Consider the following 14,458-nt stretch of genomic DNA (forward strand, 5'->3'; position numbering starts at 1 on the left):
CGGGTATACTTCTTTTGCCAACTCTTGGACAGTCTACCCCCAACTCAACAAGTGTATCTGTCATCTAGTTCATGTCTGTTCGATGTTTAACTCAAAAGCATTAGGTTACAGGATCAGCCTTACACGAAAGGCTAGAATATCTCTTTTTGTCCCCGCTGATGACTCGCCACATCACGGAAATAAACATCTGTTTCACAATATGCATCTACTTGGTCTCAGCGGACAGTCGGCTTGATGGCCTTCTGTCTGCCTGTAGTACATTCCAGCTTTCATATGAGTGCCTGGCGGCCTGTTATTGGAACACAAAAGTAGATCTAACTAACAAATCAAAATGAAATGTCTCTTCCTGTTTAAAGCACTGTTCTGACGGACCCTGAGACAACCACTTTTGTGAGTTCCATGCCGGTACATCATAGTTCTTAAAGTACTATCCAGGTTCCCCTTCAGTGTTCCAAAGAGCTTAATATATCTGGAAAGAGGACGTTGTACGGTCATTTTCTTAAGCTCCAAGTCCTTTTTTCAGCTAAAATGCGTTTAATCTGTTTTTCTAGCAAAAGGATGTTCATTATTCATAGACAACATAACATTAATGTTGTAATATAAGGAAACATTTTTGCAGGTGCATCATACAAGTATAAGCTATATTGTGGGTTAGTCTCTTCCATAAGACAATGTAAAAAATATTTTAAAATTCATTTGTGTCAGTCCCTTTAGTTACAGGTGTCCAAAAACATGCCATCATTTGTGTTAATATCTGGGTGGGCCGAAGTCTGCCACACTCTGCAAATTGTATGTGCTCATGAAACTAGCAGTATTTCTTGGATAAAAGTGCAGGACTATGCCACACGGTCCCCTGCTGCCACGCACCATCTTCCATCACAGCCAGCAGGCAGGATTATTAGGACAGCTCTGGATTTCTCCGGAAAAATAGACAAGCCCAGCCCTCATCAGTGGTCATATTTCCAATCTTGAGTACTGCCGCTCTTGTTTGCCTCGCGCTAAGTGAACAGCTTACAGGTAAATGTACCTGGCATGCTTTCATGGTCCCACCGACATGCATGGAGCGTGTGACCTGCGCTGTAATATTCACTTGGCTTGGGAGCTCAGCACACGTGGCGCTACATAAAACTCACAGCTTCCTTAGCGCAAGTAGGTAAAGGCACTGCTCAGCACCCTCTCCCTCCTTAACAGATGCCCATCCTCTCCCAGGTGCCCACCGTACACACAAATAACTCGCACCACCCCATGTCCAATACTGCCATGTATAGTACCACTTCTTAGTACTGCTGCAATACATTTAAAATGAGCTTACTTGCACTTCTCAGGAACAAACAGGTATTCTGAATAGTGCATAACTACACTTCTATATTTCCAATTAAAGCTCTGGAAACAGCAACATGTTTCATCTTCCGAATGAAATACATTAGATAATGTTATGTTACTGCTCATTTCCTTCTTTTGGTTTTTAAGCTGTGTGCCACAAGGCTCTAAGCTGTCTGCAATATGTTTTGCAGCAGTACTCTGTGCTGCCTGGACTAACGGTTGCTGCATAGTTCTGGTATGCACACACCAATAAATTGAGGATCAGTGTGCCAGGGTTATAGTAGAGGAGCTCTATCCGATGTATGCATGCTTTCGTGTGCATGTGTTCTTCAATACTTGCTGTTTTGCATAGGTCATCTGGCGTGATGTTTTAACATACCTCTATAGTCTGCTGCTTTTGACAATGTATTATTCGTTATCTACACAGTTCCATACCTCACTATTCAACTCCACACATTGACAATCCACACCACATAATTCAAGACAAAGCCACGTAATTCAAGTCTGCAACACAACTACTCAACACACCACATATATCCAATCCACACCACAAAATTCCATATCATGCCACAAAATTCAACAGCACATCACTTAAACTCCACTACATATCAATCCACAACACAAAACACAATTCCACATAAGTACACTCCATAACACCCAATCACACTCCACATAATTTCACTACACTCAATAACAGAATTCCTATTCACGTAATGCCACTGCACACCATGCCACATAATTCCAATACACAAATCACCTCCATACAACACAATTCCACCACATACAATTTCGCAATTAATAATTCCAATCCACATAATTCCACTACACACCACATACATCCACTCCAATCCAAAACATGCAAGTTAAAAACATTTTCATTAATAATCCCAATAACTCTCACAAATGCAAGACCAATTTGCTTTGCAAATGCTTGTTTGTTTTGCTTTTGCATCTGTAAGATCTTCGCTCTCAGGGCAAGTATTCTTTGGCACTCCTCTGTGTCCAAGGTGAGCCTTTTAAATTTGGAACGTGAAAGGCTAACTATAAGAAGTTTTCCACATGTGGTGTTCTGTGGGAGTGCCTCTTCAGCTAAGGCGACTAATGCAGGGAGATGGTCTGCATATTCTTTATGCTTTGCAAGAAACCATTTCTACCTGGAGGTCATAAGATTTCCATATTATTCATTTTGTTCCATACTTGACTGGGAAAGGACTTGATTTGGGCACGGTTTAAGTTTACTTGGTTACTATGTCAGCATATTTTTTTCTCGGTTGATTAAAGTTCAGTGTTCAAACTCTCTTGTGGTGAGATTTGTCAAGGACTTGATGAATACGTTTTCTGTAAGGCTGTTTGGAGCCCCCCAGTGTGATTTAATTCTAGTTCTTTCTAGCCTATTCCTTCATGTTCTCTTGAATGTCTGACATGGAGAACAGCTTCTTTGGTGCTAAGCGCATCAGTGATGAGGGGAAGTGAATTTCAAGCAGTTTGGCTTCCTCTCCATTCATGACATTCATTAAAGACTTTCAGTCTGAGCGCAAAAACATCTTCCACGCCTAAGTGGTGTCTGAATTTGATTTGTTTTAAGTGTTGGTCTTCATCCTGCCCTTTTCTAACTCATTCCAAAGCGTAGGAAAAATTGCACTCCTTAGCCCACAGCTGATGCCAGTCCCACAACATTTGAGTTTCATGTCTTCTAGTCTGGTCATTATTCCATTAACACTATATCATTGCATAGTTATTCCAGTGTTGATAACAAAAACCTAACTTATTCATTATAATACATAGGATCCTGCAATCCGTGTGTAAAAACTGGTCTCTAATTCCCTGATTGCAGGTGTCTTGTGACGCACATAGTCGCCTGTAATATAGAAACTACATAGCTGCTCAACTGCGATAACTTGTTACATGTGGTTACTGACGTCTCAATTTCTCCTGCGAGAGGCAGCAACCAAGGCAAGCCGCAGCGCATAAATAAAGCTGCAGTTAAAACCGCACCAAACCGAAACCTGGCTTTTCCTTCTTCTGCTCTATTTTTCTAGATGAACAGTGATGAGAAGGAAGGGCATAGTTATGGCAACATGGTTATTTTTTGCACGCCTTAAGCAGTTATAGGAAAGATAAAACTACTGTGCTTTAAAAAAAAAAAATCTAATTGTATTAAACTGATTCTAATATCTTTTGGCAACAGATCTTTTTGGTGTGTTTAACTTTTCACTAGAGATTCTACTTTTATTCTTCATGTTTGCATACATGCTATCTCTTTCATATGAAAGAGCAAAAAGGATTTAAGTGGTTTGTGGGAAAGGGGGTGTGTGGTCATGTTTTATAAGGAATAAAATACCCTCACCGTACATTATAAGGATTTTTATTTTATGCATAGCTGAAAGTACTTGAGGTATTGTGATGACTTATGTTGATTTGTTTGTTTATTCAGATATCTGAGGCAAACATTCTTCAGGATTCAAAGCTAAGAGAAAAGCTTCAACTGATCAATGCACTCACAAGTAAACCAGACAGCAGTAGGCCGCTTGAAGAATCAAACAAAGGTGAGTTGTACGAAATAAAATCCATGACCTATTGTAAGATTTGTCAGCAAATAAAATGTTGTTCATTGTTTCAGGGATAGTCTGAATTTTGATGACTTCATAATATTTTTGAGGTTTTACCACTCAGAGTTGTTTGTGCCTCCTTTCCATTAGATGCACAGCAAATTGGTATAATCATAGAATCTCAATGCAAAGGATATAAGCTTTGGTGCTTGGTTTTTCACCCCCTCTAGGACTCCCTCCCCAGCCTTCTGGGAACTGTAATTTTGATGGCAGTAATTTTGAGTTCCCATAGAGATTTTTGTGACCTTTCTGTGTATTCTGATAGGTACTATAATGTGTTCTGTTGGGTCATTCAATTGCTTAGTCTAAATTATAATAATTCAGAGTCAATCACAGCAATAATTCAAAGTGGAAGGATAAGTCAAAGGTTCCCACACACAAGATATACTTAATATGTATCACATTTATATATCACTTGAATGTATAATGTTATATATGGCTGCAACAAAATAAATTACAGGACAAATCACATCAATCAGAGGACTGACATAACATGAAATGTGACAATATTCAGTACCTATTTACAGAACTAATAAATGGAAATACAAATACAATTGGAATTACAAAAAACATAAAGACGAAAAATGTGGAATTCCGTCCTATTCCAAGTGAATGTAGTTCAGCTTTCACCCTGTTTCCATTGACACTGGCTTAGAAGATGAAGTGACTAAAGGTGTGAAATAAATAAGCGTTGACGTTTCAACCTTGGATGTATGTTTTAATATGTAAACATTACAGAAGGTCTTCCTTGGGACTGGTGTAAAACCATGTAGACAGCCTAAGTAAACAAACATTTGCAATGCAATTCGTCTTTGCACAAGTTTGAGCTATTGCCATTGTAAATGACATTGCCTTTTATTTATGTGTTGATTTTAAAAACAAAAATAAAAGGCATTGTTATTTACAATGTCTATAGATTAAACTCTCGCAAATGAAAGACCTATTGCATTTCAAATGCTTGTTTCGTGTGTTTACAAGAATGTGTTTGGCAATGTCCAATTTAGTATTTTTTCTATTTTTTTTCTACTTTAAGTTACATTTATTGTTCAAATTCACGATTACAGTCCAGGGAACATCACACAGCAATGTATGGTTTTTCCTTTTTCATTGCACGAGGATCGATTATTTCAGTGTAGGTATTTTAGCAAGGGTGCGCGTCCCCACTTACTTTAGGGTCTTGAATGGCCCTCTTTGCGATGACAAAGACAAAAAGCTGCAGACACACATGAGCAGTGTGAGCACTAACAGCCGCGTTTATCTTATATTTACATGCTCATGTATTGTAAAGCGTGTGCAGACACCTTAACTTTAGTAATCTGCACAACATTCCTCTCTGTCCTAGTAAACATAAGGCTAGAATAGCAAATACACACTTCATGGGAGGCAGTAGCTTACTACTACTACTATACTACTTCTACTAGAAGTAGTAGTAGCAGTCCTACTAACAATAAAGCAACAATAATAATGCATATTATTATTATTTTATATGGTGCCTCTTGCCACACTGCTGTCGCTTCTAAGAGCTATAAATAACTGAAAGGTGCTCCTAGTAACCAAATTAATGGTATACGCAAAGATACGCTTGGCAGTTGCACTTATGTGGCTGTTGTAGTCACTCATATCTTCCAACCTCTTCTCCCAAACACAGGTACCTTGCAAAAACGCCCCCACTCAGACCTGTGTGTAACCTGAAGGTCACGCTCTGAAAACTCAGACTTTCACACTTCTGTTGATAAAAGGCGGACCACTGCAATGAGCGATACTAGGAATTTCATTTACCGCCTAGACACAGCAACCCCATTCTGTTAACTTTCACTGCCAAGAAGGGTAAAGTGCCAGAATGGGGTTCAGGTTAATGTGTGTTATCAGAAAAATGCACACTGACATATTCTATATGAATGCTTCCATACTGCACAGTGCACATACTAATAGCGCTAAAATAAAAAATGAACACAAGTGCTAGATACAAACAATAATAAACCCTGTTGTCTTACCCGGTACTGCGGCAGTGTCCGTAGCAGGTTACAAACCAGTTACCAGTTTGTGCTTCTCCACAGAAAACACACCAGAGCTGCACTCGTCGCAGTGCAAGTTGCCGCTGTGGGTCCCGATGCTGCTGCGCATGGCGTCGTCCTGCCGGGAGCTCTGTGGGTCTTCTGAACATGAAGACCACTGGACTTTTTCAAAATGGAGCCGCTGCGTTGCTTATAACCAAGACCAACCAGCGCACATGTTACCATACCGATAAACGGTATCACAATATTAGCATTTTCAGTTTATGTGGAATAAAAGTCCCGCTAATTGTTGTGTTTAAGTTTTTACTTTTTTAACCGTGTCCTGGTGGGCTGCAAAACACTGCCCAACAGAGTATGCCAATCACAAAAGCCGATGACAAATATGGGAGGAGAGTGGACGAGGCTTGCACCGCACACCCTACTACAGCATGCCTTGCAGAGCGAGCTGTCCTAGTTGAACAACTCACCAAAGTGAATAAATACTCCTCCTGGTCTGGATGGAGTACGCAAACAATTATTCAGTTAGGTCCTTAGTCGAATTCGAGTTCTTAGATGTTTGGAGGGTCATACATGATTAAATATCCTCTGTGTTCAAATCTAAAAGGATACATTTGATTCTGGCATTAATTTAATCAATAGATATATATATATATATATATATATTACCTACTGGCGGTCGCCAGTAGGTAGTTATAGTTAGGACCACGTTTCCATAGGAAAACCTCAACATTCTATTTTGAATAACTTTGGCGCCGGTCGACGAATCCTCGCGAATTTTTCAAAATAGGTGGGGCGCTCCGCTCCGCTCCTTCCCTGAAAGTCTCGGGGGGGATTCGTCAAGCGGGGGCTGAGATAAAAGGGGGGTCCCAAAACGCGTTTTTCCCATGCATTTTTCCATAGGACCTTTAGACAGGGCTACAGCCCGAACGGCTGAACAGAATTACTAGAAATTTGGCAGAGAGGTAGTCCTTAGGTCAAGGAAGTGCCTTTTGTAGGTTTGGTGTAAATCTGTTCAGTAGATTCTGAGAAAATAGCCTTTAAATCAATATATATATCTGAGCCAGCTTACGGTGCGCTTACGGTACGCTTACCGTACGCGTACGGTGGCGTGCGCGAGCGCGATTCTGATTGGCCCTTTGATCTTAGTAAACATTCGAATCGGTCGAAACCAGGAAGCAGCGGCCGCCATTTTCTCTCTCGCACTCTGAGGGGGGAGCTGATAAACAAATGCCAAAAACATATAAAGGGGCTGTTTAGACAGCGCCCATGCACATAACCATGTTAGTTGAGTCTTCAAAGATCCACCAAGGCAAAAAACGGTAATTTTTAATTTTTCCAAAATTTCGCCGATTACGCTTACCGTACGCTTCCCGTACGCGTACGGTAAAAAATTAAAAAAAAAAAAAATCCACACGCTCTCCACCCCGTGTGCAAATGGTGGCCAAAGGCCACCATTTGTGCATGGCTTATTTGATCACAGCATTTCCCCAAAAAATTTCAACAGATTACCTATCACAAGGAAACGCATAATATGTCCTCCATGTGCGCACGGTGCGCGAAGCGCATCGTGCGTACATGGCCCATCTAGCGTAACGTGGGCACGCGGTGCGCGTAGCGCACCGCGTGCCCACCGTGCGTGCACGGCACTAACTGCGTAAAGTGGGCGCGCGGTGCGCGAAGCGCAGCGCGTGCTCACTGTGCACGCACGGTGCGCGAAGGGCACCGTGCGCGCACGGAACGAACTGCGTTAAGTGGGCGCGCACGCCACGAATGGCGTAAAGTAACTTAGCATTTAAAAAACCGTACAAATTCACTGAAAAAACCATAGGTTTCACACACGTTATAGTTAGGAATTAGCATTTAAAAAACCTTGCAAATTCACTGAAAAAACCATAGGTTTCACACATGTTATAGTTAGCGGAAATTTTACTGATAAAAAACCAGTGAAATTCCCCCGTTATAGTTAGTGCAGGCAACTATAACTCACGCGACCGCAATCTTCTGCTGATGACATATGTGTCTTTATGAAAAAAAAATATTTGTAATATATGTATAGCTAAAAATGTATGGAAGAAGACATGGGCAAATAAGTGTCTAAATACAGTATTAGCATCAGCAGAGGATTGCGGTCGCGTGAGTTATAATTGCCTGCACTAACTATAACGGGGGAATTTCACTGGTTTTTTATCAGTAAAATTTCCGCTAACTATAACATGTGTGAAACCTATGGTTTTTTCAGTGAATATATATATCAATCAGGCACAACCCTGTAAGGGCATAAATCTCACTCATGTAGATTTAATCAGAAAAAGAAGTAAAGGGTCCGGGCTCAATTAATTAGCCTCAAGGTGACCTGGTAAAACAGCGGGATTAAGTCAGTACAATCGTCTAGCGATCACTCCGTCAAAATTGCAGCAGCGTGTTAGAAGCTGACATCATTTTAAGGTCTGGCAGTGAATGCAAACGACGAACCGGCAAAGCCCGAGCGGCCGGCAAGTCAGTCTTTGAAAGAGAGACAGACGGCAGCCGCGTAAGCGTGCACGTCTCCAAGGATTCATAGGAATACTTGACGGGCAAAAAGGTCCCTGCTGTTCGACCTGTGAGCAATTCCGCACTAAGCTCTGTGTACTCCGTATAGAGAGGGTTAATAACAGCAATGGACAAGTTAAACAGAGTTTGTAAGGAAATATTTAAAGAGCCGCATTTTTATAAAGAACAAATTAGAAAGGAAAAGAAATCCACCAAGGAGGATGGTTTGAAACTCGATGTTTGTGTAGAGCCATATAAGATATAATCAGCCAGAAATGTTAACAAAGAACATGATCGGTGCACATTTATCAACAGTATTTCTCATGTGTTCCAGGTAGTTATGCTACTCAATTGCCAATCGCCATGTATCAGTCCATGTCATAGTCCGTATGTAGAACATAATCGACCAAATTAACTAAAGAGTGGGTTTTCAGACATGCACACTTTTTAATGTGTTATATGGCAATTCATCTGGTTAATTCACTCTGACATCTCTATACATAAGTTAGCGTATACTGCTAAATTGTAAAGTCAGACAACATGCATCATTTGAAAACGATCCGTTTTTTGTCATTAAAGCTATCGAAAGTACTTCTCATGTTTTCTTGACAGTCATACCCCTCATTTGTGAATTGACATATCAATCTATGTGACAGTTAGTATGTAACAATTGCATGGCCAAAAAAGGGGGGTAATGTGCACTATTCATAACTGTTTTCCTACATGTGTAACCCTATATCAAGGAGCATTTTTTCAGATGGTATATGACAATTTATCTCCTACAAACTGGTTAATTAAGGCTAAATCATACTGGTATGTACACATAACAGTTAGTATATCTGATGTTCAATTGTGACTTCGGGAAACATTAGCAATTATTTCTTTACATTCGATTTAGGATGGAACATTTAGGCAATTGTGTCAGGCTACAATACAAGTGATTTGTATTTTGGCACGAGCCACTATTAGATGCATAGCAATAATCTCATGCTAGTTGTATCTGTAACACACAACTTAAAGCAGGGCAGTCTGTCTATTTATTCCTTCAAATTCAGTAAGACCCAGAGCAACTGTATCAAGTATGTGTATCCATCTGCACGCACAGATGTTTATTCTTGGTTGGATATCACCTCCTCTGGCATTGTGGGTTATTTCTTCTAATATCCACCATTTCAGACTTTCAGCCCCATGTCCTGTGGTCTTGAAGTGTTCTACTATTGGGACCCCTAGTGTCTTACATCTAATCCTACTGCAGTGTTGTAAGATCCTCACTTTGGCCTTTTGTGTTTGGCCTACGTACATTTTGCCACGTGTGCATTCAATTGCATACATTACTCCAGGAGTGTTACAATTGGTGTGGTGTTTTAGTGTGTACATCCGGTCATGATGCATGAATTCTTTTCTCTTAACTGTGAGGTCACAAGCTTTACACCAACCACACTTGAAGTGACCCAAAAGGGGTGGAAGATTCAATTGGGATCTAATGTCTCGAGTGTGGTTACTTTTCAAAAAGGAACTCACCACGAAGTCTCTCACGTTTTTTGCCTCTTTTAAAGGCAAACAATGGTTTGTCAGGCATATTCATATCTGTGCCAAAAAGATTCCAGTACTTATTGATCACGTTCTTAATATGATTACTCCTGATGTTGAATGTGGTGAGACAGACTAGTCTATTGTTAAAATCACTAGGCTTAACCTCTAGTGAGATATCACGAGGGCAGTACCATGCTCTTTCTCTACCTCTTTTAAGAAGACCCTTGGGGTATCCTCATTCCTTCAACCAGGTCATAAGCACATCAGTGTACCGAAAGTAGTCTGCTCTATGTGCAATTCCGTCTCGACCTTAAGAAATGGCCGTACGGGAGATTATCACGAAGATTCCTAGAGTGGTAGGGATTGCATCTCAAAAGTGTTTCGTTAGGTTGGCTTTCTAAAAAGAGTGGTGTATATCTTTAAGTCTTCTATCTTGATTGATAAATCCAGAAAGCTTATGGTCTCTGTCCTATGTCATGGTGAACTTAATGACAGAAGATCTACCATTTAGCCAAAAAGTGAAGTTAATCGGGCTCAATTCATCTCCAGTCCTAATCATTTAAACATCGTCGATATAACGTTCCCACATAGAAATGTTGTCTAGGAAAGGGTTTTCTATATTATAAGTGTTTTGTCTTCATACTTGTCCATAAACAAATTTGCCAGGTTGGGGGCGAAGCCGGCCCCTATCGCTACTCCTTTGCATTGGAAAAATAATTAATTTTGAAAAACGAAGTAGTTCCTGCTCATGGCTATATCTAGTGGTTGCACTAGGAAATTCTTTGGAACCGATCATGAATGATCCCTTTTGTCGAGAACCTCACAAACCACCTCTAGAGCCCAGTCTTGGGTTTTCTGGTGTATAGAGAAGCCACATCAAGAGTTATTAAAAATTGAGTTTTACTGCGTAATGGTTGGTTTTCTACTACATGTATGACTTGCATGGCATCTCTGAGATGGGATCTAGTTTTTTCTACCCATGGTCTCAAGAATGTGTCAAAGTATTTATTTAGTGGCTCCAAGATGGAATCACACCCAGAAACAATTGGCCTCCCTGGCGGATGTATAAGATCCCTATGGACTTTAGGGAGAGCATATATGGTGGCTATACAAGGGTGTTTTTTATTGAGGAATTTGAATTCAGGTTCTGTTAAGAAACCTTCGTCCAGCCCTTTGAGTTAAACTGTGACTCTATTTCACAATGTTTTGTGATCGATCCTTATTTATCTTGGAGTAGCTCTCCTGGACCTTGGGTTTTCTATTTATCTCAGTTGCATAATCAAAGGTGTTCTATGTATGCAGCATTTCCCTTTGAAACACTTCTCCTCACAGTGCCTGTGATAGCGTTAAAGAACTGAATAGTAAGTTTGTTTTTAGACTAAAATGTGTGAGAGATTGGCAGGTCTGATGTAGGGCTATGAAAGGCCATTCTAATGGATACTAATCACTCATTAGATTCTTTCTTTGAAATAGCCCAGAGCCACTCTGTCACTCCAGAAAATGTTTGCACTGAGACATAAAATAGAAATTAAGTGGGAAGCCAGTGAAAGTCTGAACACAGTTTAGTAGCAAAAACAGCACAGCAGATAAATTCTTAACAATTACGTCAGATATCTAGCTTGGACGGACAAGAGCTCCCCAGGAAATCAATAGTTGGCACATATTTGCTAACCATATAACTTTCACACTGCTTGTTAAAGGTTTTTACTATATTGGAGTATAAAGAAGTAAAATGTGTTTGACACGGATACAGTAGTGCATGTTTCTAGTACAGAGTAGTTCTTTCTTGTGAGGACCCAGCTGTGTTTCCTTGAAGTTTGAAAACATTGGGAGGTAAGTGCTTGAGTCTGCTAGATATTGAGGTATTACTTAAGCCAGCCAGGTTGGAAAACAAGGTTATACTACTGAACAGTGAGGTTAGCATGCAGCAGAAAAACATGGAACACAAACCAAAGTGCACAAATTAGATGTGTGTGAGGTGCAAGTTAGTATGGACTTTTACGTTATATTAGTGGAAGTGAAAAAAAAATCTTTTACAAGCTCCTCCCTTTTTAGGTCGAGCTTCGATCAACCTGTTCTGTCTCTTCTGCTGAGTTTGGCAAACCCACCAATTGCCATTGTTAATTATCTGTGGCATCCAGAAATGCTTGCTTGTTATTGGTGCATTTGGGTAAAGGTACATCCTTTGTCTGCTTAATTCTGTCCCTGGCGATTTCACTCTGAGCCTTTTGTTTGGCCATCACGCTGTACAGTGTGTGATGGCCCCTGCTTTTTTTTTTTTCCAACTACGGTCAAAAATTATTTATGTTTTTAACCCGCGCTTTCAGTTTTATTGAGAGCGCGCGGCTTTCTGTATGTGGCTCGCCGTATTTACCTTTTTTTTATTATTATAAAGACCCCATGGCGTGCGTTCACTTATGCACCCCTTCCCCTCACTGCACTGTTACGAGCAAAGCAGGCTCCGTGTTAATTAATTAAATCTGCGGCCGGCAGTGTTCACCCTTCCTCTACCATCCCTCCCATCTTATTTAGTTTAAAGGTTTTCTATAGCGCTGGCTAGACCCAGGGGTATCAGAGCGCTTTACAGGAATGTGAGGAGGTACAGTATTCAAAAACATTTGAGAAAAACAAGAGCCAATATAACAAAGAAAGCAGATAAAATACGAATGCTATTTACAGAACACTATATTAAGCTAATGTGGGTAGTGAGAACTTAGGTTAGGGTGGGTGAGGGCGAGAGAGAAGAGAAAAAGGAGGGGAAGAAGAGAGTAGGAGTTAGGGGGGGTAGATATAGTGAGCAGGGGGTCGGGTAGGGGGGTAAGAGTAGCGTGAGGGAGGGGGGATTGGTGGGAGAAAGTGGAGGGGATATAATTGGAGGGCAGTAGAGGGGGACATGACGGGGTCACAGTGTGTGAGATCAGTGTCAAAGGTAGGAATTAAGGACCCCAGTATTTGTTGAGGAGGAACAATTTGAGTTCTTTTTTGAAGTTGAAGTAGGAGGGGATACAGCGTAGGTCTTAGGCAGGGAGTTCCAGATGGAGGGTGCGTTACCGGAGAAGCAGCGAACTTGAGTGCCTTTCTTCTTAAACAGGTGAGGGATAAGAGAGAGGGCGTTTGTGTTCCTCGTCAGTCGTGCGCAGCCTGCTTTGTGGAGTTTATCTGAGAGGTAACATGGGGTGTTTTGGTGAAGGGCTTTATGCGTGATACATGCAATCTTATAGGTGGATCTGCCTGCGATGGGTAACCATTTGAGGGTTTTCAGGGCGGGGGAGATGTGATCAAAAGGTTTGTAGTCGGAGATAAGTCTAGCTGCTAGGTTGAGCGCAGATTTGAGTGGAGCGAGGTGGACTTTAGGTGTTCCAGCGAGGATAGCGTTGCCATAGTCTATTCTCGACAGGACCAGCGATTGGACAACAGTCGGGATGAAGGGCTTAATTTTCTTGAGATGACCGAGAGTGAAGAGTGCTTCTTTGGCTGCGGTTTTTATGTGGGAGGTGAGGGTAAGGCTATTATCAATGGTGATGCCTAGAGACTTAACTAAATTAGAGGTGGTGAGAGAGAAGTTGAGAGCATTAAGGTCAGAGATCCAGTCTTGTGTGGGAAGTAGGTTGTTTTTAGGCGCGAAGAGAATGGTTTGAGTTTTTTAGGTTTGAGTTTGAGATGATTATGGTGGAACCATAATTGGATCTTGATCAGGGTGTCATTTAGGTGAAGGATATCGGAGTGGGATTTAATCTTATAGTAAAGTTGTGTGTTGTCGGCATAAAGGTGATAATTTATTCCTGCTTTTTTGAGGATGAGGGTGAGTGGTTCCATTAAGAGGTTGAAGAGAGAAGGAGAGAGAATGGATCCCTGGGGGACACCGAGAGATATCGGAGTGGGGTTGGAGAGGCAGTTCTTAATTTTGATTTGTTGGGTTCTGTGCTGGATAAAGGAGGTGAACAAGTTGAGGACATGGCCATTGAGGCCAAAGCGGACTTTAAGAGTGTTTAGTAAGGCGGAGTGGTTAACAGTATCAAAGGCAGCGGGTAAGTCAAGGAGAATGAGCAGGCATGAGTCACCTTTGTCGAGTGAATGATGAATGTCATCCACTATATTGAGCATGGCAGATTCTGTGAGTCAGAGGTCAAAAGTGTTGATGTGATTATCTAGTTGGAGCAGGGCACATTTTTCAAGGGCTTTGGAGAGAAGAGGGAGGTTAGAGATGGATCAGAGTTTATTTGGGTCATTGGGATCTGCCTTAGGATTTTGGGGAATGGGTGTGATATGACCCAGTTGGAGGGAGGCAGGAACACACCCTGTGGCCAGGGAGGAGCTAATAATGGTGGTCCAGAAAGGGGCAATGATATGTTTTAGGTCTTGGAAAAGGTTAAGGGGCCGAGGGTCTTTGGTGTGGGAGGATGGTTTTAGCTTAGCGATGATGTTGTAGACTTCGTGTTAGGTGACCGT

General features: G+C 41.2%; 1 protein-coding gene across 1 annotated transcript in view; it reads left to right on the plus strand.

Annotated features, from left to right (window-relative positions):
- Positions 1–14,458, plus strand: part of EFCAB14 (EF-hand calcium binding domain 14) — a 322,123-nt gene that overhangs the window by 250,255 nt on the left and 57,410 nt on the right. Inside the window, exon 9 of the mRNA XM_085602705.1 lies at positions 3,758–3,869. Coding sequence (XP_085458831.1) covers positions 3,758–3,869 — 112 coding nt within the window. The remainder of the gene's footprint in view (positions 1–3,757; positions 3,870–14,458) is intronic.

Source organism: Triturus cristatus, chromosome 4_2 (genome assembly GCF_964204655.1).
Source record: "Triturus cristatus chromosome 4_2, aTriCri1.1, whole genome shotgun sequence".
Taxonomy (NCBI): Eukaryota; Metazoa; Chordata; class Amphibia; order Caudata; family Salamandridae; genus Triturus; species Triturus cristatus.